We start from the raw sequence: 27,808 nt of genomic DNA, 5'->3' as shown, positions 1-27,808 counted from the left end.
TTACATTGCTTTTAATAAGCTACAGAGACAGATGCATGACGAATAAGACCTTTGGGTTCTGTTTTAGGTTTCACTGAAAGATAAGAAAGAACAGCTGAGGCATATTTAGAATAAATTCGTTGAATGTCAGTCACTTTTTTATTGTAGTGATCTCTTGCAAGCAGTACTGAGGCTTTCATTGACGCCTTTTCAAGAAGTTTATTATGAGCTACAGCAAATTCTTTACAGTCTATAAATGACAAATATTGATTGATGAGTCAAAAGCAAATGTTAGTCACAAAAAAAGGTATATAGGCAATAACACTTATGTGCTTTATGTCTTTATATCTTAAAACAAAGACATTTAACAATTTTCACTCTGCATATGTTTCTTTTGTTTGGCAACATTTTAAACCCTGACCACAAGGACATGACACAATATTATATAATAGGCCTTGGCACACACAGGCTCCTTTAAACTTTTATTAGACAAATATATTAGCTATGATAAAAGCTTGTATTGCTATTTAACTTTGATGAAAGAATAAAATGTTAGGAATTGCAGTGCTATGCTGTGTGATCAGATGTCTTTGCCACAGTCAGGACACAGGATGTCATCCCTCTCAGTCAGGAAGCCACGGCCCACCAGAGACACCAAGCACTTCTTGCAGTTGAAGCAGTCGTTGTGCCACTGTCTCTCTTCAAAGGAGATGTATTTGCTTCCTCCTAGACCTGCAAATGATATGACAGTAACAAATAAAATAAAAAACTCCTGATCAAATAGCAATAATGTCATGTGAAATATGGATTTTATTTGCTAAAGTGTGGACAAGAAGATTGCTGGGAGATTCATACAGGTCCTGAGGTCAGAAAGGTCGTTCAAAACCTGTATGTTCTTTTTTCCCTTTGTGTTTAAATGTGTTTTTTTAATATATGGATGCTTTTTTTCAATATAGCCTAATCAGGATGAATTAGAAAAGGGACTTTCAAAATCTCCAAAATGACAAAAATCACAACAAAAATATCATAAAAGTGATAGAAGTAATTTATTTTTTGTCTGTTTCTCACATAATTGCCATTGTATGGATTTAGAATACCAGTATCCTCACATGGACTTCTTTTAATATACCTTCATGGAGCTTTTCTGTCAAGTTGAGCTTTATAGCTTCAATCCTGAATCACTTTTACTAAAAAAGTGGCCAGGATATTCTTCAAAAAATTGCAAAGTTTTATGGATTTAAAACAAATCTGAGTAAACTATTCCTTTAATAGGGTGATTTGTGAGTGTACATGAAAGTGAGCATGAAATGAAAACACACCCTATCTATATTCATCCATGCATTTGTTTAATTTAAAACTGTTTTAATCAAAATGTCACGATTCAATCTTCCAGTGAAATGACAGATTTCTCTCTGGTGACATGCTGGACTTTAGTCCACTTAAACCCCACCCCTTTCTACATTTTTTATTTTTCAATAATTCCGTTTCATTCGGATATACAGTTGCAAGAAAAAGTATGTGATCCCCTTGCAGAATCTGTGAAAATGTATTTTACATAAAAAATGTTTACGTAATCCACAAGACAAAAAAAAAAAAAAAAAAAACCGTTGTGGATCATCCAAGTAACGACACAGTATTAAGAATCAATGGTTCATAAACTTTTGAACTGGATCATTTTAATAAATGCATCTATTTGTTTGTCTTGAGGACAATATGTAAAAAAAATAAAAATAAATTAATGTAAAATATCTTATTTAGGACAGTACTAAATAAAAAATAACATGCATTTTGTATGGTCTCTCTTATTTTAACATTTTCACAGAATCTGCACATACTTTCACATACTTTTTCTTGCAACTGTACATGATAAAATAGATAAGAAAAGATCTGTCGCTACTTCTGTTTCATTGCAACTTTCAGTACAAATATGTTAATTGTGTTTGTACTGATTTATAAGCTTGCGTTCGGTTCTGATAAGCACCTTCCAAACATAAGGAGATGTAAATGTGTTGAACGCTCATACCGCTAATAGGGGTGGTGCAGGCAGCACACTTCTTGGCATACAGATTGCAGAAGCAGTTGAGGCAATAGGCAAAGTCATCACGAGAGGTGAAGCGTTGGCCAGACAGCTGCAGCTTACAGCCTGTACACAAGAAGCAGTCCTTATGCCATGGCTGGTCATGGTAGGTCACGCCCCCAGTGGTGATTGGCTGAGAGGAAACAAAAAAGGTGTGATATCATTTAATACTTTTCATATATTCAAAGCCACATGTTGCATTCCAGCTGTTCTTACCTTCTTGCAGTGCACACACTGCAGTGCAAATTGCTTCTCGTAGCAGGGCACGCAGTAGTTATTGTTGTCTTTAGGAATAAAGCTCTTGGTTCCAATGGGCTGCTGACAGCGCTGGCAGGAAAAGCAGGTCTCGTGCCAGCTGTTCCCCTTATGCTCCATCTTCCTGGAGCCTGAGAGACATAAAGACATAGAGACAAATGCAGACAGACAAACAAATATCCCATGACTTGGCAGGATAATAGTGAGGATGGATTATAGCCTATTAAAGGGATAGTTCACCCAAAAATTCTGTCATCATTTACTCACCTTCATGTTGTTCCAAACCCGTGAGATTTTCGTTCATCTTCGGAACACAAATGAAGATCTTTTTAATGAAATATGAGAGCTTTCTGTCCCTCCATAGACAGCTACGGAACTACCACAGCGGTTCAGTCCAAATTTTCTAAGGAGACTCGATCGCTTTTTATGATGAACAGGTTGAATTTAGGTTTATAGTATTCACATTTAACACTGATCCGCGAACATAAACAGAATCTTAACTTAACCTGCTTGGTGCAAAAGAACAAACCTCATTGGTTCTTGCGGAAGCTCAAACGTTCTGCGTAACACAAGAGAATGAACCTCATTGGCTCTCACACGTTTTTGTAGCGTCAGAGTGTCAGTTGCGTAGCTGTCAATGGAGGGACAGAAAGCTCTCAGATTTCATCAAAAATCTTAATTTGTGTTCCGAAGTGGAATTAAAGTCTTGCAGGTTTGGAACGACATGAGGGTGAGTAACTAATGACAGAATAATTATTTTTGATCAAAAATGAAAATCATCAAAAAGTTAGTATTTATGAGTTGAGAAGTCGTAGTTAAGATTTTTTTTTAACTCTATCTACAAAATGATAAATAAAATTTGTTTGTGGGGTTTTTTTTGTTGCTTTTTTTTGTGCTTTATTTAATTTATGAAGATGCTGTAGATTGAACAATACAATGGTATTTTGTACATGCAACTTGTAAATGTAACAACAACAAAAAATAAATAAATAAATCATTAGCCTAATTGTATCAAATTTACTATTAATACAAATGATGCATCCATTGGTCCGACATGTTTTCTTACTGACAGGCCCTCATCTCAGATACCAAGGGTAAATACAACTTTGTATTGATGTTCATATGCGTTCAAATCATAAGTGCAGTATGATCTTTCCAACTTGACTGGAAAGCACCAAGACTTTCGTTCATCTTCGAAACACAATGAAGACATTTTAAATGAAAACAGAGATTTCTGTACTTCCATTGAAAGTCCATTCCACTGACACTTAAAAGAGTTGATAAAGACATTGTAAAAGAAACCCAACGAGTTTTGTTCTTGTGTGTAATGCAAACATATTTGATATTCCGCAAGAACCAGTGAGGTTTGTTTTGGCACATCAAGCACAACGGTTGAGCTTCCGTTCACCATATTTGATGTGATCGATGTATGTGTGTTGATCAATGTTTATACGTGAATAAAAGTAATCTGGCCATCATATAAAGCAATCGTGTCTTTACAGAAGACTTTAAACCGCTCTGGAATATGGATTCATTTTTCAATGTCTTTATGAACTTTTTGAAGCATCAAAGTCTTGTGGAACGGACTTTCAAAAGAGGAACAGAAATATCAACATGTTTTGAACATGACATAGCAGAATTTTCATTTTTGGGTCAACTATCCCTTTAAATTTATTCATATGTCGCACAGTTAATAATGTCAAAAGATACAGTCAGATGCCTCATTGTGATGAGTCTTGATGCATCAATCAGGTTTCTAAATGACTAAGAACATGTGTGAGGAGCATTACAAGCAAGCTAATGTTTCACTTACCTGGCATGATTGTCTTCTTGCACTCATAACATTTAGAGGAATACTCATTGGAATAACACTCAGTACACAGTAATTGCTCGTCCTTGGTGGAGAATGGCTTGTCCACCAGAGAACGTTGGCATTTGAAGCAGTGGAAGCAGTCATCATGCCAGTGACGGTCCTTATAAGACAGATCCTGAGGACAAAAGCAAGCAAGTAAGGACGATTTGAACCTCCATTGTCTCACCTGCATCAAACTTAGGGTTAAGGGAGAATGTGCTTGGCCTCAGTGGTCTTTTTCAGCCTTTGAACTGATAATTAGGGAGAGAGGGAGGGCAAAGGGTTCCTCAATGTCAGCTTCACAGCGGGTCACTCTCCATTGAGAGCCGCAGGTGCTGGCGTCTGCGACCAATCGCAGTGTGATCTGCCAATTGGTGTGCGATAGTGAGAGTCTGTCCTGGGCTGTGTACGCACATCGCCTCAGGATGCATGTATGACACCACTGCTTTAATTATCCACCAATTTGGAGAGAGAGAGAGAGTGTTTTGTGCTCGTTAAATCGCTGGCCCAAGGTGCTATGAGGTCATGCTGATTGGCTGCTTCTAGAGGGGGTAGCGGGATAGCTAACTGGGCCAAGGACACGCCACACAGATGTGGTCCCACCCCAGGCCTGTCCTCAAAACAAGTGACAAGCTCCTCATCAGGACTAATGACCATGTAATGTGACACTAACGACAGAAACTCACAGGAGCCTGTAGAGAGAGCACCACACGTCTATATATATTTCTATTTCTTCTTCCCTTTTAACAAGTTTTTTAGGGCATTGCTATGCTGTGGTTAAAGTGTTTTGAGTGGCTTTTAGCACTGTGCAATGCTGTTGCTATTGTAGTCCCTAGTTATAGCTCAGGTCCCTTATTTAATGCAAGTGGATGCGATTTTTCACCAGTTTTATCATCTGCAATTAAAAAAGTATGTTCAATCGCTTTGACATGTAAGAGTACACTTCTTTTCAACAAGCTGCATGACTTGGGGTAAGATTCATCTTTGTAGCACAAGTCTGCATAGAGCTTAAATGAATAGTTCACCCAAACATGACATTTGTGTCATCCTCATGTTGTTCCAAACCCATAAGACTTCCACACACATCATTTTTTACCATGAAGTCCAAAATTTTCACACTTCAAAAAGCACAAAAAGACATTGTAATACATGTGAATATAACGGTTTAATCACTAAGTCTTCTGAAGAGACACGGTCACTTTGTATGATGAACAGATTTAATTTAGGTTTTTATTCACATATGAATACTGATCAATGCATATACAATGTCCTTTTGTGCTTTTATAGCATGACAATTTGGGTTGCGTGGACTTTCAATGGACGGACAAAAATAGCTATTAAATATAGGCTACCTTCATTTGTGTTCCGAAGATGATCTGAAATCTTATGGGTTTGGAAAATCATAACGGTGAGTAAATGAAAGAATTATAATTTTTGGGTGAACTGTCCTTTTAATATGTTCACAGAGTTCAAGGGTAAAAGTGATGTTCTGTGTTTCTGTCTCCAAGGTAAATGAGTACTGGTAATTCCACAAAAGCTCATCTGGTCTCTTTGTTTGGTTTTGGACTCAATCCCCAGCACTGATGTCCTGCTGGGATCAGTCCAGTGTGCATGAGCTGGCATTCATACTATTCCCCACTGCTATCCTGGTGATCTCTCAGCTTTCAGAGGGTCACACAGAGCTCCAAATCATTGTGTACAGTGTTACTAAATAAAAATGCTCAAATCTCGTTCTGCAGAACATACTGAGCTCTGATATGGTGCACAGTCTGCTTGAACTGTCATTCTAATGGAATTAAGAAAAGTGCATATTTCTGGATAATTCCTGCTATTTAAGTTGGAGCACTCTTGATTGCACTTAATTTTTTTTAAACTGTACTTGCAGATAATAAAATAAAAGCCATTTAAGTGTACTTTGACTGTTTCTTAACACACTTAAGTAAGCATACTTTTAAAAGGTGCACTTTGTAATAATGTAAAATTAAAGTTTTTTTCCTTTAAAGTACAGTTTAAATCATTAAATCTTTAACTAACACTAAAGCAGATTTAAAGTACTTGATATATTTTTAACTGTAGTCTGTTACTTGAAATTACATTTTAAGTTAATATATTTTAAATGTACTATATTATTATTAAGTATAGTATAATAGTAATATTCTTCACCTTTACAATAATTACAAATATATTTAAATACACGACATACAAGTTTGAACATAAACTACATTAAAGTATATTTTAGTCTACTAAATGCTTGTCAGTACTTTTGATAGTACACTTTAGACAATATCAGTTATTATGAAATTACATATAAAGATGTACTTAGGTATAGGTCAAAAATCAGCTAATTCCATTTAATATAATATAGCTAATACATTTTCATTCAGTTTTAATTAAGTGTCTGCAAACATTACATTCACTTCACACTTAAATATTATTTTAAATCATGTTATTTAAGCGTAAATGCATAATTAAACATTTAGTAAGGTAGAAATTGTGAAGATTAACATACTCTGCAGTTGCAGCCAATGGGTTTCTTGCACTCCTCGCAGGTGTTGGAGTACAGGCTCTCATAGCACTTCACACAGTATGGATTTTCATCACGCAGAACATACTTCTTCCCAAACAGAGACTCCTTGCAGTAGTGGCAGTCATAGCGCTCCGCCATCTTGGGTTTAAACAGTTCCTAAATAATAAAAGTGTTTTAAATGGTGTAGAAAGGTTGAGGGGGACATTGAGAATCCCGTTCAGATAATAGTTTGGAATCATGTTAGGCATGAAACTTAACTAGTAGGCCTATAATACCAGTGCTTAACCTCTTCTTGATAAAGGCTAACTATATGACGCAAACTTTCTAAAGCAAGAGTGGAATGCATGCCATTGTATTAGTCCCAGCTGTTGTGTCTTCCTCAGAAAAGCCCTGCTAATATTCCTGCGTTATCCCTCAGAACCAGACTAGCATTTGTGCACTCAAAGCTTACCCGCTCTGAGCTCCACACCAATCCTGTGGCTTATTTTCTCAGAGAGTCTCATTCTAACACAACAAAAGTCTCTGTAAAGCTTGTCTAGCTGAGTCACTTCAGTAGACTTGGAAAGCCAAGTTCACTACGAGTTCAACTACAGTTGATGGTAGCCAAGAAGGAAAAAAAAATACTATGGAAGTCAATAGCTACCATCAAATGTCTGCTTACCGACATTCTTCAAAATATCTTCTTTTGTGTTCAACAGAAGAAAGAAACTCTTGAAAACGTGAGGTTGAATAAATGATGACAAAATTTTTGGGTCAACTATCCCTTCAATATCTGCTAACACTTTACTTACTTGATGGTCCCCCAACAGGCATTCTACTGACTATAAGTAACTTTGCAAGTAAATGTCAGCTTATTCTACTAATCCTAACCTTATCCCTAACAGCCTACTAATATTCAACTACTCAATGAGAGTTAATTGACATGTAGGAGCAACATTGCTTATATCAACAGAATGCATAAAGGGGACCATCAAAATAAAGTGTATCTGCCTTCTGTTGATTAAACCTAAGCTATAGCCACTATGCCACATGAGAGTGAGGTCATGATCTCATTGTGTGTGTGTGTGACCTTCATTATAACTTCATAGACTCCTTTATGTTCTGTGCGTCTCCCACAGAGAGGCAGTGGAGTCAGCTAAATCTGCACTGTGAACACTTGTCAGATCACACTGTTGTTTCTGAATGGATTCTTTGATCTGTCCTCAGCCTGGCAGGCTGGCACTAACACTGGGCACCAGATCAAGAGAAGTCTCTGTGGTTCCAGCTGTCCCCAGTGTGTCCCTTACTATCAGTAAAGAGGCATATCTTCCTCAGTCGCCTCAGTCTCAAACAGACATCGACATGCACATACAGTACCCAGGGATTAAATAAGACTGACGCAAGAGCTTAGCTGGGGAATCTTTTTGAGTCATGTGAATTACATTAATGAGTCATGTGAATTACCTCAATGAAGCCCCAAACCAACCCACTCATTTACGATTAAACCATGAGTGATGCAGTGAAACGTGCAGCTAATTAAAGACAAGAGGGCCTCGGTTTGTGGAACCTTTCAGCCATAACTATGAAGGACTGACAGGTGGCTGTGGAGATGCCTGATGCATTTATTTATCCCCATACCAACAAGGAACCAAAAAAAAGAGGGCAAAACATTTAATACCTATTGCACTATTTCAGGTATAAATCTCAAACCTAGAAGATTTATTAAAAACCACATCCATTAGAAAATACAGACTGGCTCATCTTGGCATGTCCACAAATGCTTTTACATTTCAGTAATCATGTAAAATGCAGCCTACACTGTAAAAAATTTCTAACCTCTCCAAGTCAAAATTTTCTAGTGACTGGTCACATCTAAATTTTAAAATTGGCCCAAGTGCAATTCTTGTTGCAATAGTCTGTTAACATTGGCTCAATGAGAAATAATACGTCAGACTAATTTAAAAATTTAGATGTGATCAGTCACAATAAATTTTTGACTTGGGGATGTAATTTTTTTTTACAGTGTACTTTCCACTGCAAATCCTAAGTCTGAAGCACACATTTCATCTCTGCTGTGTTTTAATTTAATAAATAAACCACCTTGAGCTTTTAAAATATGATTCAGTGAAAAGTATTTGGCTCAGAAGCATTGAAACTATTATAGAGGACAGACAATAGAAAGAAAAGGGAGAATGTGAAACAGCTATTTATGCTTTGGAAGAATTTACATTAAATACAGTATATCGATTGATAATGATAAGATCAGATGTTTTCTGAAAAAAATCTGAAGTTTCAGTGAAGATTAAAAAGTTGAAGTTTATTAGATGCAAATAAAAAAGCAATAGGATAAATTGGGTGGAATTAATCGCAAAAACATATAAAATAAGAAAGGAGAAGAGAAGAGAAGAAAGAGAAGAGAAGAGAAGAGAAGAGAAGAGAAGAGAAGAGAAGAGAAGAGAAGAGAAGAGAAGAGAAGAGAAGAGAAGAGAAGAGAAGAGAAGAGAAGAGAAGAGAAGAGAAGAGAAGAGAAGAGAAGAGAAGAGAAGAGAATTTTCTTGATGCTCAACTTGCCTGTCCTGTGCCGTGATGTGCTGTGCGTCTTTGGTTCTTGAAAGAGAGATGGAGGAGCGACTCCTGTGCTCCTCTTTATTGGATTACTCCCCCTGTGGAAGGGCAATGGGGGGACTGAAATGGGTTGGACACTTTATCAGGAACTATAAATACATAGACACCACTAAGCCACAAAATCTACTGCATGCACCCCGTACTTGACCATACATGCTCTTATGTAACAATTCCGTAAACTTATATTTCCACTGAATCCATATGGGCTTTGTGAGTAAAAGAATGTTTAGATTCATAAAATATATGCATAGTGTATGCCATGCATATATTTTCTACTATATTAACTGCATCGAATAATTATAGTCTAATAATTAGAGTCTAATGCATAACCTTAAAGGGACAGTTCACCCAAAAATGAATTAATTACTCCCCCTCGTATTGTTCCAAACACATTTAGACTTTCGTTCATCTTCAGAACATAAATGAAGATCTTTTTGATGAAATCTGAGACCTTTCTGTCCCTCCGTTGACAGCTAAGCAACTACCACAACAGTTTATTTAAAATTTTCTGAAGAGACCCGATCGCTTTATATAATGAACAGATTGAATTTTGGGTTTTATTCACATATAAACATTCAGTTGAGCTTCTGTTTATGTTCACTAATCAATGTTTAAGCGTGAATAAATGCCTAAATTAAATCCATTCATCATATAAAATGATCGAATCTCTTCAGAAAATGTCCACTAAACTGCTCAATTAATATGGATTAGTTTTACGATCTCTTTATGAACTTTATGAAGCGTGAAAGTGGTAGTTGCGTAGCTGTCAGTGAAGAGTACTTCAGAATTTACATTTTTGGGTGAACTATCCCTTTAAGAGTGATATATATTACATTACATATATTACAAAAGTGGACTTTTCAAGCTGAAAAGACCATCTTAGACTATAACGATTTTCCATTGGTATTTCAACCAACAAGCTTCTTAACCAACAATACTTCCTTTGTCAAACTGCTCCACACAAAATACCATACTGGATGATAAAGAAAGTCTTGCTGGTTCCCATGCACACACTAGCTTCCCATCCAAAACACAACATATGCTGATGACCAGCATTACTGGTGTTTACACTGCAAAGGTCAACGTGAACATACAGAAAATATATATGTTCTGAATGTTTTTGTCACCTACTATTAAACCAATTTGGTAGAATTGTATATTTTTATCAATCAACATTTCAAATTGCAATTTTACATCACATGCAAGCTGTTGTAAGGTGATGATTAGGTGGTCTTAAAAGTATGAGAACCACTTGAGAAAAAGTTTTACCCATGCTTCTCTAGATTAATCCATCCAACCCACAAAGGTCATTTGTTTTAAATCTACCAATTAGATGTTTTCATCCAAAACAATTTATATGGCATTCAGTTCATGCATTCCCTGGGAATCAAATCCATGACCTTGGTTTTGCATAACTGTTTGAGCTACAAGAATACAATTTTTTATAGGATACTACACAGAATGCTATATTTGAGTTTTACCTGAATACTTGCAAATAAATAAGTACCTTTTGTAGGTTTTGGCTTTCAATCATGTCCTTAATAGGATTTCCTTTCCCCACCCTGGCTCGTCTCCATCGCTTTGGCCACAGTATGAGCAAAGGCCTGTGTGTGATACTGTAAATTTGCTTAGTGACAGAGTGGAGGAATAGAAGGGAACTCTGGGAAGCTTTCGTCACTGTGGCTGATGGTTCACAGTGAGATGGTGAGACCCAACACCTGTTTGCTCCAAACTTTCCCTCTCTCATCTGTCACTCCCATGGGTCCTACGATTTACTTATGGCTATAACCAAAATCTTTGCCAGTCATCAATTAACACTTGAATTCCCACGATCAGATTGCAAATGGAGGTGTTATTATCCCTGGCTATGACTATTATTTCTAGGGGATATAATTAGGCTATAAAAGCCATTACCATTCTATATTGCTAATGATAATGATTTATTAATGCGGCACATTTCCTTCATGTATACTTTCTGACACGATTAATGATTTTTGCACAATCTAAATGATGCATCTCTATCTAATAAAAAGCACCACTGACAGAACAAGCAGCTGACAGTTATTTTGAAGAGAAGTGCAAATACCTTTCCTAAACAATCCATATACAGAAGTGGTTATGCAGAAGAAAATTAAAGTCACCCAAAGTACATTACGATGTATTGATGCATTCCGATTTAAATCGGATTTAAACTTGGACTCAAGACAATGTTAATACAAGCCTTTATGATAGGCTGGTCAAATATAGCCTCAATGTCATAAAGCAATCAGAGAGATATTAGTTTCAGTGATACACTAACCATTCGAGCATTTATAGTTGATTGTTCCCTCTGCGGGCCAGAGGGAAACACAACTTCTTGAGCTTCATGGTGTTGATAGTCCATGCCATCAATATAACACGAGAATGTGAAGACAGAACGGATGCCACCAAAAGTGCACAGGCCAGGCTGATTAGCACATGTACACGGGGCTGGCAGTGCCACACACCTTAGCCTCTCTGCCTAGTGATAAGGCCATGGATAAATCCAGCAATGGTCTAGATTACAGTACAAGAGGTACAGCTCAATCTCTATTAAGGTCAGCAGTGATCCTCCTGGGCTATCACACTGGCTGTAAATCACCCAGCTCTGCCAGACCTGACCAGTCCAACAACAGTGTAGGCTAAAAGATGTGTTAATGTCAGGATGTGATGTACTTTTATAGTGCAATTTAGTCCAAAACACATCTCTATACAATGTAACTCTGTGTGTGCCAGCCCATTGTTTAATCCTGGTTCCCAAAACAAGATGAGCTCTTCCAAGAACATTAATCTTTTATGGTATAGTAGAACAAACATTTTTGCAGCCCACATAGGGTACTTTATGGTAACACCGTGTCCCAACACGCGATGATTCTATTTTAGAAACGGTTTCTCTGCGACATCGAGGCTGAAACAACAACAGAAGAATAATCTCAGGTACTGTTTGTGTGTGTTATTTAATGTTAAAAGTGTCCGTGTGAGTTTGAATATCATTTTGTGTGTCTTTTATAGCCATACTGAAAGCAACAATTTACCTCAGATCTAGTTCAAAAGAAATAAAAGTGAACAAGAACGTTCAAACTGTCAACTCATTGCTAACAGAGTTTATTCTATGACAACGATTGTTTCAGTAACTAAGTATGTATTTTTAATCATGTTAAAATGGTGTAATATTCATGAATTTGATTATGTAGCCTACTTATCCATTTCGTTGCGCCGGGAGCGTGCCAAGAGAGCCCGCTGGCGCCCATGTGCTCTTCTGATTGGCTGTGATTTTTATCGTGTCCATTTGTGATTTGGATCTATCGTCCAATAGTCGCGTCACGTCTGGTGAGGACAGACACATTATTTGTCGCTGGAATCTTATCGCTTCGCGTCTGGTTACAAAATGATGATGTAACATAGTGTCATTGTTACATTATGTTACACACTTAGACTACAGTAGCAATAACAGTAGCCTAAATGATGCATTATTTCATGCAGCTAACCCTACTCCTAACCCTATATTAAGACATGTTGTTAATTAGTATTCCTAATTAATAATTAAAAACAGGCTACTTAAATGTACAATTAGACTGTAACAAGCAAACCTTAAAATCAAGGTCTTTTTACATGTTACATGTATTTACTATAGTAAAAACAGTAAATTACTAACACTATACCAATCCCTAACATTAAACCTATTTATTGTTTTAAGTACACTGTAAAAAAGACATAAAGTACGATCACACTAACTATTTTGTCCTTTTTTTTTTTTTGACCTGCATGTAGCTATAGCCTATATTTCTATGCTACACTCTTCTATGCTATAAGGAATGTCACATGCATCTGACAGGAAGTTTCTTTTTAAGGCTTTTAAAGGTTACTATGGAACATAAAATGAAAAAAACCTCTAAAACCACCTGAAAGCAATCAACTCAGATGTCCAACCACCATTGTGCAACCACCAACCAACAGTGCAAACTTTGTCCAGTTCCATTTAAATGATTTATACATGCATGAAAATCGTTTTATCCGATTGTGCTTAAAATTCTCATTTAATGAATTAATTTATGATAACTAATGTTTTAAATTCATGAAACCATCATACAATATGTGTTCTGAACCATCTGTTGTTGGAGCAACTCGGGTTTGCATCTTTGGCAACTGTATTATCTTTTATTTTGGAACATAATGTTGCTGCTCATGAAGCAGCACATGCAAGAGGTCTCTAACACATTAAATGGACCGTCATATGGTGTCAAGCAACAATATATAAATCTCTCATTGACTGTACAAAATTCCACAGCTTCCAACTCCCTAACAGGAGACCATAATACTTCATTTGACGTACACAGCATAACATCATTAGAGTCGTAGTTTTTCCCATTGACCTCTGGGTCCTGAAAACCCTAAACACTGTTTGGAGTCAATGCAAATTAAGTTAGGAAAGGTTTAGTTGCTCATGACATTCCTTTTTTTTCCCCTGAAACTTTATAGTGTCATGAGACTTTGAAAGAAACACATTTAGGCTTATGCATATTTTTCCATGCTCAGTGCTGTTATTTGCAATAACTTAAAAATAGCAAAGGTATTGGCAGATGATTTACCATGTAACTTCATAATAGTGATTTTGATAAGATATAGGATTTCTTTTGTAACAAACTAAACTAATATCACCCCGAGAACCACTGGTTACTCATTATAAACTAATTAAAAAGGTCACCCGAACTCTGTGTTTTTCCATGCAAACCTAGTTTTCAATCCCCACTATATCATATGTGACCCTGGATCACAAAACTAGTCACAAGTCGCACGGTTATATTTGTGTCAATAGCCAACAATACATTGTATGGGTCAAAATGATCGATTTTTCTTTTATGCCAAAAATCATTAGGATATTAAGTAAAGATCATGTTCCATGAAGATATTTTGTACATTTCCTACCGCAAATATATCCAATTTATTTTTGTGAGTGAATGCAACACAATCGCAAACATAAATGGACAACTTTAAAGGCGATTTTCTCAATGTTTTGTTTTTTTTGCACCCTCAAGATTCCAGATTTTCAAATAGTTGTATCTCTGCCAAATATTGTCCTAACAAACCATACATCAATGGAAAGCTTATTTATTCAGCTTTCAGATGCAGATGATGTATACATCTCAATTTAAAAAAACGGCAGATGCATTCTTACAAAATAATGTGTTTAATTTTTCTTGGGAAAGTCTTGTCCTCCTCTCTTCTCTCCTCAAATAGACCAAATCTATTTGATCGATTAATTATTGCATTGCAAGAATTAATGCTTGTCTCTGAGCCTTAACTCGGTGCATCTTGGTAAATCACTCAACTTGAAAATCACAAAATCGAATTCAATACTAAATTCTTTACCAAAATTACAACATTGGATTTTCACAGAATTTGGGATGATTTTTTTTTTTTTTTTTAACTTGGGAGAAGTGAAAACCTGTTGCCAAGTATTTAAGTGTTTGATGCCAAAAATGAAAGCTTTAGCATAAGTTCTGCCGGGAAGACTCAACTGTTACGTCACTTTACCTTCTCATCTATCCAATCACATTCTAAAGATTGGTACTTACACACGTTTGAGTTTGCAGGTGCTGAAGCTTCCATTCACCTCCATCCTCCCCACCCCCTCCAAGATGGATCCTTCCCTCCATCCTCACCACCACCACCACCAGGATGGTCCCTTCCCATACCTCACAGGGGGTCGGCTGCGCCCCTGCCTTTGTCTTCAGCCAGGATATGCAGAGTCCGGACCCTCAGATTGCGAGCTACAGACGGGGCCTACGCCAAAGAACTTTATTGCTTGCTGGGCTGTTAATAAATGTATAATTGTCACAGTATTTATTCTCCCGAGTCTTTCTGGTAGAAACGCTGTCTAGGTCCTTGAGTCTTGTGTTGAGTACATGTGATTCAAGTGTGAAAAAAATATTGTTGGTTTAACTTAAAAAAGTAAGTTACCTGGTTGCCTTAAAATGTTGAGTTGATTGAAAATAAAAAATGTAGTTAATGCAATGAAGGAGATTGGTTTAATCAATAGAAACTCAAAATATTATGTAATCTGAACCACATTAATTATCTAAATTGATTTGACAAAAGATAAAAAGTTGTGATAACAAATAATGAATATATATATATATATATATATAAACACTGTAAAATATATACATATATATTTATCTACACTGTAAAAAAAAAAAATATATATATATATATATATATATATTTTACAGTGTAGATAAATACTAGCTTCAGTTACTGATAGACTATGTGCAATGCAGTAGGCCTATAATGATTACATTTTAAGATAATAAATAATGTTAATAATACACAAAAAGGTGTTAAAAGACTGTGTCTGATATAAAGTTAATTTGTAACACTTCAAATGCAGATTGAATGTGCAAGTATTATTGCGCAGGCTACTCTACACTGTAAAAATACTAAGTGTGGCAGCTGCTATTTCAACAATCTCTAACTCAGTGACTTTAATGAATGTTACTTATTTTATGTAATTTCATTGTCATAGAGTATAAATCTACATGAAGAGTTTTAAAACAGGAACCCCGGGGAAGGAGGGTGCTTGGAGCTTTATACATTATGGTAATTCTGAAACATATTTAATAAGACTGAGAATGAATAACATAATGAGATATAAAATATAATGTTATTAATTTGCTTTTGGCTTAAGTATAATGACAACAAAAGCCAATTATTTAATTTTAGAACAGTGCTGTTTTTCTCTCATTGTATAAACGGGTCTTTATGAACATATCTAGCTGCCTATATTTTAGGAAGGGGGTCCCTCACAAGGATCATGATGTTTTTGGGTCCTTGGCATCAAAATGTTTCAAAACTCTCTCATAAGACATTTGTGAATAAATCCGAATTTCCATCTAAGTTGCATGTGCTTGATATTCACTGACCTGAGATCTTCTTACCCATGATGTAATTAGGAAACACACGTTCTGTCCCTTCATTTAAAATACCTATGGATGTTTACCACAAAGATGTTAAGTTACTAATAAAATTACATGAATTATTTATTTATTATTGAATTATTTGGTGATGGACTTCCATACTGACATCATGGATTACTTGGAAACAATTCTGCTAATTTAAGACTGTGGCTTAATTATTAACAAGGGCACATGACTGGAAACTTAGTTTAGGTGACTTCTTTAAGATAAAAAGGTCAAAATAACATGAGCCATGTGGAAGAAAAAAAATACACTTTTTAAAAATTTAAGAAGGCTTGTTGACTGAATTGAAACTAATTTGTTGTTATGTTAAGGGTATTAGCCGAAGCATTAACCAATTTTGCTCAAACAAATTCAGAATTCAAACTTAAGTGACGCCAAATGATCCTCTACTTTCGCATCTGTGCCCATGACTTGCTACAGTAGATCTTTTGCTAAGTTGATGTACAAAGACATCTTGTGTTTCTAATTTAAAGATATATCCATTCAAGTTACTCAAGGATTGCTTTTGTAGTTAAAACATTTAAATACATCTAGTTTCTGAAGTTCACTCGTCTTAATTCCCAAACAAATCCCTGCTGACACCCATTATACAATTACGCCATCTGAGGCTCTTCTCACTCTTTCCACCTTAAACAACACTCCTCTGTGTTTGTGTTCTGTGCATACTCGCAAGCTCTGTGACTTATTAAGCACTTGCAGTCTTTCGAGGATCTGTGTCTCTTCTTGTTGCCTCAGAATAGATGATCCAGTGTTCTGTGTAAGTTATATGGTAAAATGAAGTAAACTGGAACAAATTATAATGCTGTGAAATAAATCAATCAACCAATTAATGTTTGTAGAGCACATTTAAACACAACCGAGGTTGACCAAAGTGCCGTACAATGAATAAAAGAACCAATATGAATAAATAGGGAACAAGATAGAGAAATAAAAGCAAAATGAACAAGCAATAGACAATCAACATTATATAAGAGAATAAAATCATAAAATATGTATTTACAACAAAAGTCTTACAGTGTAGTACAATGAAGCACAGTGATTTTGGGGATGTTTGCTTTACTTTTGGAACATGGCGACTTCTTATTATTAATGGTAGCATGAATTCTGATAATATACCAGACAAATTTTTAAAGAGAATGTGTGTTTAGTTGCTGTTATAGCTGCTGTCCAACTGGTTTAAAAGGACATTTACTTGTTCACAGGGATGATGTGAGCCACTGTTAATGATTTGCAAATTTTTCACTGAAAGAAAAAATAAAACAAAAAAAATGCTGCATTGTGTCATTATTAAGGTTCCCTTAAAGCTGTAGTCTACGATGTTGAAAATCGGTCGAGAAAGCCTGAGACGGTTGGGAAGTTTTAAAAAACTCATCCAGCCCCTCCACACACACACCCCTCCCCTCTGTGCTACCTGATCCCTCCCACCGGGAAACGAGCTGAACAACGTCACTCAGTCAAGCTGTGATCACCGGTAGTAAACATAGCAGCACACAGCGCATCTTGTTCAAATTCCGATCGGCTCGAACAGAAACCCGCTAGGCCTACTGAAATATATTCAAGCACTTCAAGAAATATAATTACTTTGAGCCGTGATAGACGATGCTAAACGGCTAACATTCCAATGCCGACCGGCAGCATGAGCATGTTGTCAGACTGATAAAAAGCTATTTATGTAACACCTCACACCATACAAGTATAAATAAATGCTTAGCACTACCTGCTCAACAAAAAGTCAGCCGTGTCAGCGTCGGTTTTCAGTCCCAAATCTCCCTGAAGCTTCCTCCAGCGGTCAATGGTGGACCCTATATTGATTCTACTTTGAGTCCGGCGTTCTTCACATTTTTTTTTTTTTATCTCTGCTCTTTGCTCTACAGACTTTCTCTTTCTTCCAACCTTGACTGTTGGGGCAAGCAGGGGCCGCTTGCTGCTGTCGGTTTGTTTTTTCTCCATTGCTGAGCTGATGCTACTTTGCTAGCTACCATAGACTGTCAGCTGCTTGCCCGCGAAATTTCATGTCGCAGGAGGGGGGCGGGGTGAGGTGCGGTGGGGTGGAGACGCGAGCGCCAGGTGGAGTTTCGATTGGATGAGAGCAGTTGACCAATGTAAGCTGTCCGGCCGGACAGCTTACATTGGTCAACTTATCTGCAGCTGTACATCCAATAGAGTGAATGGATTTTTTTCATTCTTTTTCCTCTTCATATTGTTAGGATTGTACTGTAGAACCATAACCAGCATCTAAACGAGGTTATTAATAATGAACAATCTTTGAAATCGTAGACCATAGCTTTAATGCAATATTACATTTTGCTTGATAATAGCGAATAACACATGCATTCGAGATTTAATATCAAGTACTTTTCATGGCACTGTAATTTTTGCATGTGGCCTCATGAAACCCTAGTTCTTGGGAAAATCTTGTCCTCCTCTCTTCTCTCCTCAAATAGCCCAAATCTATTTGACCAATTAATCCCATTTGCATTGCAAGAATGAATGCTTGTCTCTGAGCCTTAACTCGTGTCATGGTTGTCTTTTCAACTTGAAAATCACAAAATCGAATTCAATGCTAAATTCTTCAGAATTTGGGATGATTTTTTTTATTTTTTAAACATGGGAGAAGTGAAAACCTGTTGCCAAGTATGTAAGTGTTTTATGTCAAAAATGCTGTCTAGGTCCTTGAGTCATGTGTTGTGTACATGTGATTCAAGTGTGAAAGGATATATTCAGATAAATACTAGCTTCAGAAGCTAGGCTATGTGCAATGCAGTAGGCCTATAATGATTACATTTTAAGATAATAAATTATGTTAATAATACACAAAAAGGTGTTAAAAGACTGTGTCTGATATTACTTAAATTTGATTTGTAACACTTCAAATGCAGATTTAATGTGCAAGTATTATTGTGCAGTATAGGCTACTCTACATACACTGTACAAATAGTGTGGTAGCTGCTATTTCAACATAATCTCTAACTCAGAGACTTTAATGAATGTTACTTTCTGTAATTTCATTGCCTTAGAGTATAAATCTACATGAAGAGTTTTAAAACAGGAACCCAGGGTAAGGAGGGTGCTTGGAGCTTTATACATTACGGTAATTCTGAAACATATTTAATGAGAATGAATAACATAATGACTGTGTCTGAACATATCAGACTGTGTCTGATATTATTAAGTTAATTTGTAACAAATGCAGATTGAATGTGCAAGTATTATTGCGTATTGCACAGTATGCTACTCTACATAGGCCTACACTGTATACTAAGTGTGGTAGCTGCTATTTCAACATAATCTCTAACTCAGTGACTTAAATGGAAGCAAATTTGCGCTGGGAAAGTTGGGTAGGTCTGCATGCACACATGACTGGATAACATCGATTGCAGGGTAGATATCCCACTGTGGGATTCCCACTGCATACTGAAAACCCCAGTCGTAGTCAGCTGTAATGTTTACAGAAAACTATTTACTGTACTCAGACTTGTGCAGCATCGGTTGGATAGAAATGTGTCTCCTCCTGGTGGCGAAATTGTGAACAGCTGTTTATTGTAATTCGCTGCTGGCCACGTCAAATTTGTGCGCCACTTATGTCACAGCGGCTGCATGTTGAATCAGCACCGGCGACCGGCGAGGGCTTTTAACCAGTAATTTATTTAAAATGACGGTGTTTCACGACGAGGTTGAGATAGAAGATTTTGAGTATGATGAAGAAACAGAAACATATTATTTTCCTTGTCCATGTGGTGACAGATTTGCGATAACGAAGGCAAGTTGTTCTAGCAGAATCTACACAGTCATTACTTGACTAATCATTTCCAGATAAATATTTTTTCACACTAATATATGTGTGTCCATTTCTATATTATTTATATGAAGAATTGAATTTGAATCTGTGATCGTTGTTCCTTCCTGTTATGTTAGCGGATAAAGTAGGCTATTGGATTAAACTTGAAGAACTACGAGACATTAACCAAAAGACCATTAACGATTAACCAAAACTCAAGAGTGTGAGAGTTTAACTAGTGGCTGGCAAATATATATAGGTGAACTGAAAAATACCTACTGTTTTGTTAAGATGAAACTTCTGTTTTTCAGGAGGATCTTGAGAATGGTGAAGAAGTGGCCACCTGTCCGAGCTGCTCACTAATAGTAAAAGTAATCTATGATAAGGTAAGATGTTTAGTATGTTCGGATATTTGTGTATAGCCAACTTGGCTTGGTCATTGATTTGTTGTTCTGCACTATAAATAATAAATAAATAGATGTTTGGTTTGGTGACGTTTTTAAAAGGATAGTTCACCCAAAATGAAAATTCTTACTCATCCTCATGTCGTTCCAAACCCAAAAGATTTTGGTTAATCTTCGGAACACAATTGAAGATCTTTCAGATTAAATCTGAGAGCTTTCTATCCCTTCCTAGACAGCTACGCAACTACCACTTTGATGCTTCAAAAAGGTCATAAAGAGATTATAAAACTAACTTAATCCACATGAGTTGATTGGTTTAGTCCAAAATTTTCTGAAGAGACTCGATCACTTTATATGATGAACAGAATGAATTTAGGCTTTTATTCACATTTAAAGATTAATCAGCGAACATGAGAAGAAGCTCAACCGAACCTGATTGACATGCAAACAAACCTCATTGGTTCTTGCGGAAGCTCAAACGTGCTGCGTAACACATAAGAATGAACCTCATTAATTCTCGCATGGCAAGCGAACATGCTTGAGCTTCTGTTTATCATAACTGATGTGTGAGTTGATGAATGTTTATATGTGAATAAAAGCCTAAATTCAATATGTTCATCATATGAAGCGATCGTGTCTCTTCAGAAAATTTGGAATAAACCGCTCAATACATATGGATTAGTTTTGTGATCTCTTTATGAACTTTTTGAAGTGTCAAAGTAGTAGTTGAGGGACAGAAAGGTCACAGATTTCATTAAAAAGATCTTCATTTGTGTTCCGAAAATGAACGAAAGTCTTACGGTTTTGGAACAACATGAGGGTGAACTATTCCTTTACTGGGACAAGGGCACGATCCAACGATCAATCAATTCCAAATGTACAAAATCAAGTCCTGTTCTACATTTTTTTTCACAACTTCCATTTCATACCGACTAAAAAGGCCTTCATATAGTATCTGTTCAACAGCTATTTTGAGTTTCAAACTCCATTAAGCGACCACTTAATGCCATCTGATAACATTTGACCACAACTGTTTTAAAGTCATCATGAAGGGAAAGTTGCAATAGTCTTTTCTTAGGCTGCGTCTGAAAGCATAAAAATGCTGCCTTCAAAGGATGTATTCCAAGGTAGGACGGCATTAAGACATGTCCAAATCCAATGTTAGCTTCACTACCTGTCTCCTGAGATACCTTCATCTGATCGATTTTTGAAGTTGACATAAGGCCAGTTCACATAGCACAGACAAACATCAACAAACACGTTCGTATTTGCGGTTTCTGGTCAGTTTGTGTGTAAATGTAAGTTTTTGACATACTAAGTCAATGCTTGATAAGGCTGTGAGGAAACAAGTCAGCTGCCTAAGTTTTCGGATGCAGTCTTAGTCTTTTCTCCCCTACTGTGACGTATATCTGAGTAATGCTTTTCAAACAAGAAAAAGTATAGAGTGGGACTTGATTTTGTCCATTGGGAATTAATTGGATGGTTGTGGTTTGCTGTTGCTGTGATCTCGTGTGAGAGCGACATGTTTCCCTGCCCTCATGCCAGTAAAAAAAAAGTTGTTTTGATTAAAGATTAAGATTAATATAACAATAATGATGTATGCACGAATAAATAATTTATAATAAATACTGCCATAACATTTTTTAATTTAGCGTGATTTTAATGTGATTTTGAATAACATTTCATATAAAAGCTTTTATTTTTGTTGTAGGAGCAGTTCATGTGTGAAGAAGTAATTGAAGCACCAAAAACGTCAGAAAACAAACTAGAGCTGGTCCAGAGCTGAGACATCGACACGACGACTCCACCTGATTCTTTGCTCTGAGAATGGGCATGGTCATCTGTCTTTTCACAGTTACTCACTACATATGCAGATCTTTTGTGTGGAAACTGACTGGATCTCATTGACTGATACATTCTGCGCCAAGATTTTGCACATGAAGTACTTTTCGGTTAAAGCTATTTATTTTTTTAAAACCTTTTTAAAATATGCTCTGTTCTCTTTTGAAAATAAAATTCTCAGAAATTGAGAACATATTGTAATACTGAATTAATTCAATTCAATTCACATTTATTTGTACAGCGCTTTTTTACAATACACATCATTTCAAAGCAGCTTTACAGAAGGTGCATGAGTCCATATTACAATTTAGAACAATCTATTATCAGAGGTAACTGTCTGAGTTATGTATTTCAGAAATGTACATATACAAAAATCACAGTTAGCTAAAAATGTATTAATTTAAACAATGTAATAATTTAATGCAGAAACAATGAGCTAATTGAATTAATAAATACTTGTTTGTTAACAAATGATTATGACATTTAGTAAAATATAGCATTGGTGAATATACTGTAGATTCAGAGTTTGTCATCTGAAGTCATCGCAGGAGTTGGTGCCGTCTCTTCATAGGTGTTGGTCATCTGAAGTCTTCATAATAGGCTGGATCCAAACTGGAGCTGACATACTCTCTAGTTACCTCAGGATGGGCATCCCAAGATAAAACAGAGAAACAAATAGGAAATAACGTGGCGCAACATGGCAAATTTCAACAGTACGCAGTATGCACGTTGCAATTAATGAATTGATCTTTTCATGGTCAACAGGTGGCTTTTGGTTCTACTGTATGTAATTTGGTGCTCTTCCTGAAATCCCACCTGCTGCTCCTTTTTCAACTCACTCTTGTAATTTTTCATCATTTTATAGGCCTACGTGTTTTGCCAAGTCTGTCCTTTTAGCTTTTTCAGAACTGAGAATGAGTATTTTATTCAAATTGTATGAATTAAAAAACTCATAAACACCTTTGCCTTGTTAAACCTGAAAGGTATATGATTTTTATGCAGTCATATATGACATTTCTCCTATTGGCAAAAAGGGTTCTTTAAAATTGAGTCAAGAACCCTAGCCCACTGAACTTTATTTATTTATTTATTTGTAAGAGTGTGTAATGTAAAAATATAAATCTACTATGTCATGCTGAGCTGTATGACCTCTGAAGCAAATTTTACAATGTGTGCTTCTTGGTATTATCTTTGGACACCAGAGGGTGCTATATGTTCAACAACAAAGATAAAATGTACAGAATAATTCCATATTTAACTTATAAGACATCAATGTTTAGGAATTTGTTTGTAATTTAACACTGGGTGGCTTAATAACATAAAATCTATTTAACAACTGTGGAGCAAACCAGCCTGAAGGAATGGGCTGATATCAACCAACAGTAAGCAAAACTTAAATAGATATATTTCCTAAAAACTTAAAGCTGACATTGCTGTAAAAGGTGGCTCTAAAGATGTAAATATTCTTACGCAGTGCATTTCAATTTTTACTGAGTAATTTCTTAAATAATGTTAGATTTTGATTCTCATCTGCATAGAAAAAAAAAAAAAAAACATCCATAGTATATTTGCATCTATATTTGATTATTTAAAAAATGCATTATTTTAGTTTCACCCACAACTACTTACCTGAGCATGGCTCAAACTCCATCATCAAGTTTGCAGACAACATCGCAGTGGTCTGACAGTGTGGTGTGCAAACAACAATCTTACACTCAATACCCAGAAGACCAAGGAGCTGATTGTGGACTACCGGCAGACTAAGAAAGGCTACACACACACTGCCATTTACATTGATGGGACTGAAGTGAAATGTGTGACTAGCTTCAAATTCCTGGGTGTCCATATCTCTGAGGATTTTTCCTGGACCATCAACACTGCTACTCTTATCAAAAAGGCGCAACAGCGCCTTTAGGCTACTTCCTTAGAAAGCTAAAGAAAGCTCACCTGTCCCCCCATATCCTGCTGAACTTTTACAAATGCGTAATTGAAAGCATCCTAACAAACTGCATCACAATGTGGTATGGCAACTGCACTGTCTCATACCAGAATGCCCTCCAATGGGTGGTGAAAAATGCCCAAAACATCATTGGTGCTCAACTATACCCTCGATCAAAGATATACCACAAACAATGCCTATGAAGGGTGAGATGCATTATTAAAGACACCTCTCATCCAAGCCATGGGCTGTTTGTTTACTCTTCTTCCATCTGGGAGACGTTATAGGAGCTTTCACTGTTGCACCAGCATGACCAAGGAACAGTTTCTACGGTCAACCTACTGAACTCTAAATTAAAATGATGAACACTACATCCAACCTGAACCTCCTTATAAATAAAAAAAGGGAAAAGTCTGCACTGTACATTAACATGCTTCCATACTGCACACTTACAAATGTGAGCCTGGATCACAAAACCAGTCACAAGTAGCACGGGTAAATTTGTGGCAATAGCCAGCAATACATTGTATGGGTCAAAATTATCGATTTTTCTTTTATGCCAAAAATCATTAGGATATTAAGTAAAGATCATGTTCCATAAAAATATTTTGTGCATTTCCTACCAAAACATTTATTTTTGTGAGTGAATGCAGCACAATCACAAACTTGGCGATTTTCTCAATGTTTAGATTTTTCTGCACCCTCAGATTCCAGATTTTCAAGTAGTTGTATCTCTGCCAAATATTGTTCTATCCTAACAAACCATACATCAATGGAAATCTTATTTATTCAGCTTTCAGATGATATATAAATCTCAGTTGTAAAAAATTGACCCATGTGACTGGTTTTGTGGTCTTACTTTTGCACTTTCCTTTTTAACATTCTACCTCATGATGCCATTTTGTACTGATGTGGTCACTGGCCATTTACATACCTCATTCTCAATAATGCACTTTCTGTGTTTATACTTTACATTTGCACCCTGTACTGCATTATGTAATATTTTGCACTTGGAATCATATTTTTAGACAACTGCATTTGATCAAATACCAACAGATAAAAAATTAAAACCTGACAACCTCTGTTAGAAATCTTATAATGGCCATGTTTGAATCTTTCAACAGGACAGTGATCCAGTGGACATGGGGACAGGACAGTGAAGGCATGGAACACAGGAAGGGCCTTGGATTTGTCAGGACCCAGAGACTAGGCAGTTTCAGGTATGTTCTTGCCATGCCCAAATACCACCCACAACTCCTCAATGTCCAGCTCTGACACATGTGCAATGGCTAGAGCCACAACATCTGTGTCCACAGTGCGCAGGGTGATCTTTTTAAATCCTTTTCTTGCAGCAACCACTGCATGGAGAGTAGCATCCTTGTATCTGCCTCTTCATGTGTGCAAGGGGCAGTCTGATCTGATTCTTGTGGTTGAGATGATTGGGTCCGCATGTATAAGCAACTTGTTTGGTAGTCAACATTTTCACAAGGTTCCTGGCCAGAGAGTAAAAGAGCTCTGTTTTGTTTTTATCCACTCTCAAAGAGCTTCCTCTTTAAAGGGGCAGTGATGCGTTCTGTGCCCTGCACCCTCTCTGCAACCAAGAGTTTGTACTGCTCTTGGTCCTTCCTCTCAGCAACCCGAACAGCATCCACAACAGCTTGGTCTGCTAATTCTCTTGAGTTCAGCTTCAGAAGGTTGCTGCTGTCCTCTGTGAAGGGGTTTCCCATTTCAACCAACTCACATGTCTTTTGAATTTCAGCTGGACACTTTTGGCCTGTTCATGATGTCTGTTTTCAGAGACGCCCTTATTGCTGAACTCCATGGCATTCTCAAACTCATCACTTATGCTGGGTATACACTACAAGATATTCGGGGTGATTTTGGACCAATTTCTCCCCTTCCAACAATGCCAGATAAAGTCCCTGTTATCTTGATGGTTCAACAGATTATCTTATCAGATTTTCCTGTGGTGTGAAGTGTATTAAGAGTGACTGAATCTGCTCGGATGAACGTTGGAACCGCCCCGATCTCGAATCGAATCAGAAATCCTGTTGTGTGGGGGGAACCCAGAGGACAAACACGCGCACGCTCTGGAGATTATCACGTGAAACGAAACAATACCCAATCAGAAAGCGAGCTGACGGAAGATTAATCTCCAGCTCATGCTGTAACATGTTCATGTTCACACCCTCTCTACGATTTCATCTGAACACTTTTCTTCGCAAATTTTCTGTAGGGAAACACCCAACCAATGCCAAAGAATGAGCGCTGATGAAAGACGACTGTAGATCCAACGGTGCGGAACACACCGAAAAAACTAAGTCGGTCGACGCTCAAAAACTGCCTGCCGTTGCCCACCGGCCGACCGCCGGCTTGGTGTGTCAGCTTCAGATGACATTCTCAGATACTGCAATTTCATTGTAATCCTTCTCACAACGTCACCAAATTCACCATTAACTACTTGTATATGTATATGGTATCATTGTAATTCTTGACCACTGTGTACCACTGTACTGTATAATTTTAGTCCACATATCACCTGGACTATATGGCTGAGCCAACCCTGGAACACTGCCATGAATTAATAATTTTAGTGTTTCCATTTGGTATATTCACAAAATATAATTCGGCTTTCATTGATTTCCTGTCATCTAAATTTTCTTTTTTGGCTTGTCAGCAGCCAGCTTTGGTGTGTGTGTGTGTGTGTGTTTGTGTGTGTGTGTGTGTGTGTGTGCGCGCGTGTGAGATAGAGAGACAGACAGCAGTTTTCTGTCCTTCAGATGATATTGAAAGGCCCATCTCTCTGTGGCATCCCTCATGAGCCAGCTGCAGGAACGCTGCACTCAGTCAATAGCATTTCAAATCACTCTCTCACTGAGCTGATCAGAGATTGAATATGGGCTGCCAGCCACACACACACACCCCTCAGAGAGAACATGTGCATAAAAAGAGTCAAAGTCAAGGATGATCAGTGTTCACACAAATGCCAACAACATGACATAAAAGCACGGTTATGGAGAAGCAAACACTATATACATTAATCATTTAGCCTCTTTCACACAAACATTTTTTGTGATATTTCTGTTCCCTCCAGAAGCTTGCGTTCAGCAATGCACCTTGTGGTGCCATCCCAAAGAAGCACAAAATCACCTTTATTGAACTTTACCTTGACTGTTCCATGCTGGTGGAATGACCTGTCTAACTCAACCCGAGCAGCTAAGTCTTTAGCCATTCTCAAGAAACGAAAGTGTTTTCGTAAGTGTTTGATTTTTTTCGTCAACACTTGACCCATTAATAGCCTACTATCATGTTCTATTCTATATTTCTATTCAATCATTTTTTTTTTTTATTTAATAAAAAAAAAAAAACCTTGCTACTTGTCAGCCACAGCACTTACATATTGTTGCCCTATTATTAGTTTGATTGCTTCTATTGCTATTGTATTGTTCTATTTTATTCTTTTTTGTATTGTTTTTATTGCAGTTTGGAGGAGAATGTTGATGGCTCACACGGGTGAAAGAGGAGGTGAATGCTTTATTTTTTCACTTTTTTA

General features: G+C 36.8%; 3 protein-coding genes across 4 annotated transcripts in view; 2 read left to right on the top strand and 1 right to left on the bottom strand.

Moving 5' to 3' along the window:
• Nucleotides 1-27,808, top strand: part of nck2b (NCK adaptor protein 2b) — a 469,107-nt gene that overhangs the window by 379,722 nt on the left and 61,577 nt on the right. The gene's annotated exons all lie outside the window — the stretch shown is intronic.
• fhl2b (four and a half LIM domains 2b) lies at nucleotides 108-18,279 on the bottom strand. Of its 2 annotated transcripts, XM_079883398.1 has the most exons (8): nucleotides 18,010-18,279; nucleotides 10,802-10,910; nucleotides 9,241-9,332; nucleotides 6,673-6,846; nucleotides 4,125-4,299; nucleotides 2,273-2,442; nucleotides 2,003-2,189; nucleotides 108-711 (listed from the first exon to the last, which is right to left on the bottom strand). In XM_079883398.1, exons 4-8 carry the CDS (start codon nucleotides 6,826-6,828, stop codon nucleotides 560-562), a joined length of 840 nt encoding a protein of 279 aa, XP_079739524.1. In that variant the 5' UTR covers nucleotides 6,829-6,846; nucleotides 9,241-9,332; nucleotides 10,802-10,910; nucleotides 18,010-18,279; the 3' UTR covers nucleotides 108-559. The 2 variants fall into 2 exon arrangements, with proteins under 2 accessions (XP_079739524.1, XP_079739525.1); XM_079883399.1 differs by lacking the exons at nucleotides 10,802-10,910; nucleotides 18,010-18,279 and having other exon boundaries at nucleotides 9,241-9,943.
• On the top strand, nucleotides 19,862-23,854 carry dph3 (diphthamide biosynthesis 3). The gene is made up of 3 exons (XM_079883400.1): nucleotides 19,862-20,052; nucleotides 20,382-20,456; nucleotides 22,186-23,854. Exons 1-3 carry the CDS (start codon nucleotides 19,945-19,947, stop codon nucleotides 22,258-22,260), a joined length of 258 nt encoding a protein of 85 aa, XP_079739526.1. The 5' UTR covers nucleotides 19,862-19,944; the 3' UTR covers nucleotides 22,261-23,854.

This window comes from Squalius cephalus (genome assembly GCF_949319135.1).
Source record: "Squalius cephalus genome assembly, chromosome: 10".
Taxonomy (NCBI): Eukaryota; Metazoa; Chordata; class Actinopteri; order Cypriniformes; family Leuciscidae; genus Squalius; species Squalius cephalus.
Note: the sequence above shows the minus strand (reverse complement) of the source record. Positions and strands in the feature narration are given on the sequence as shown.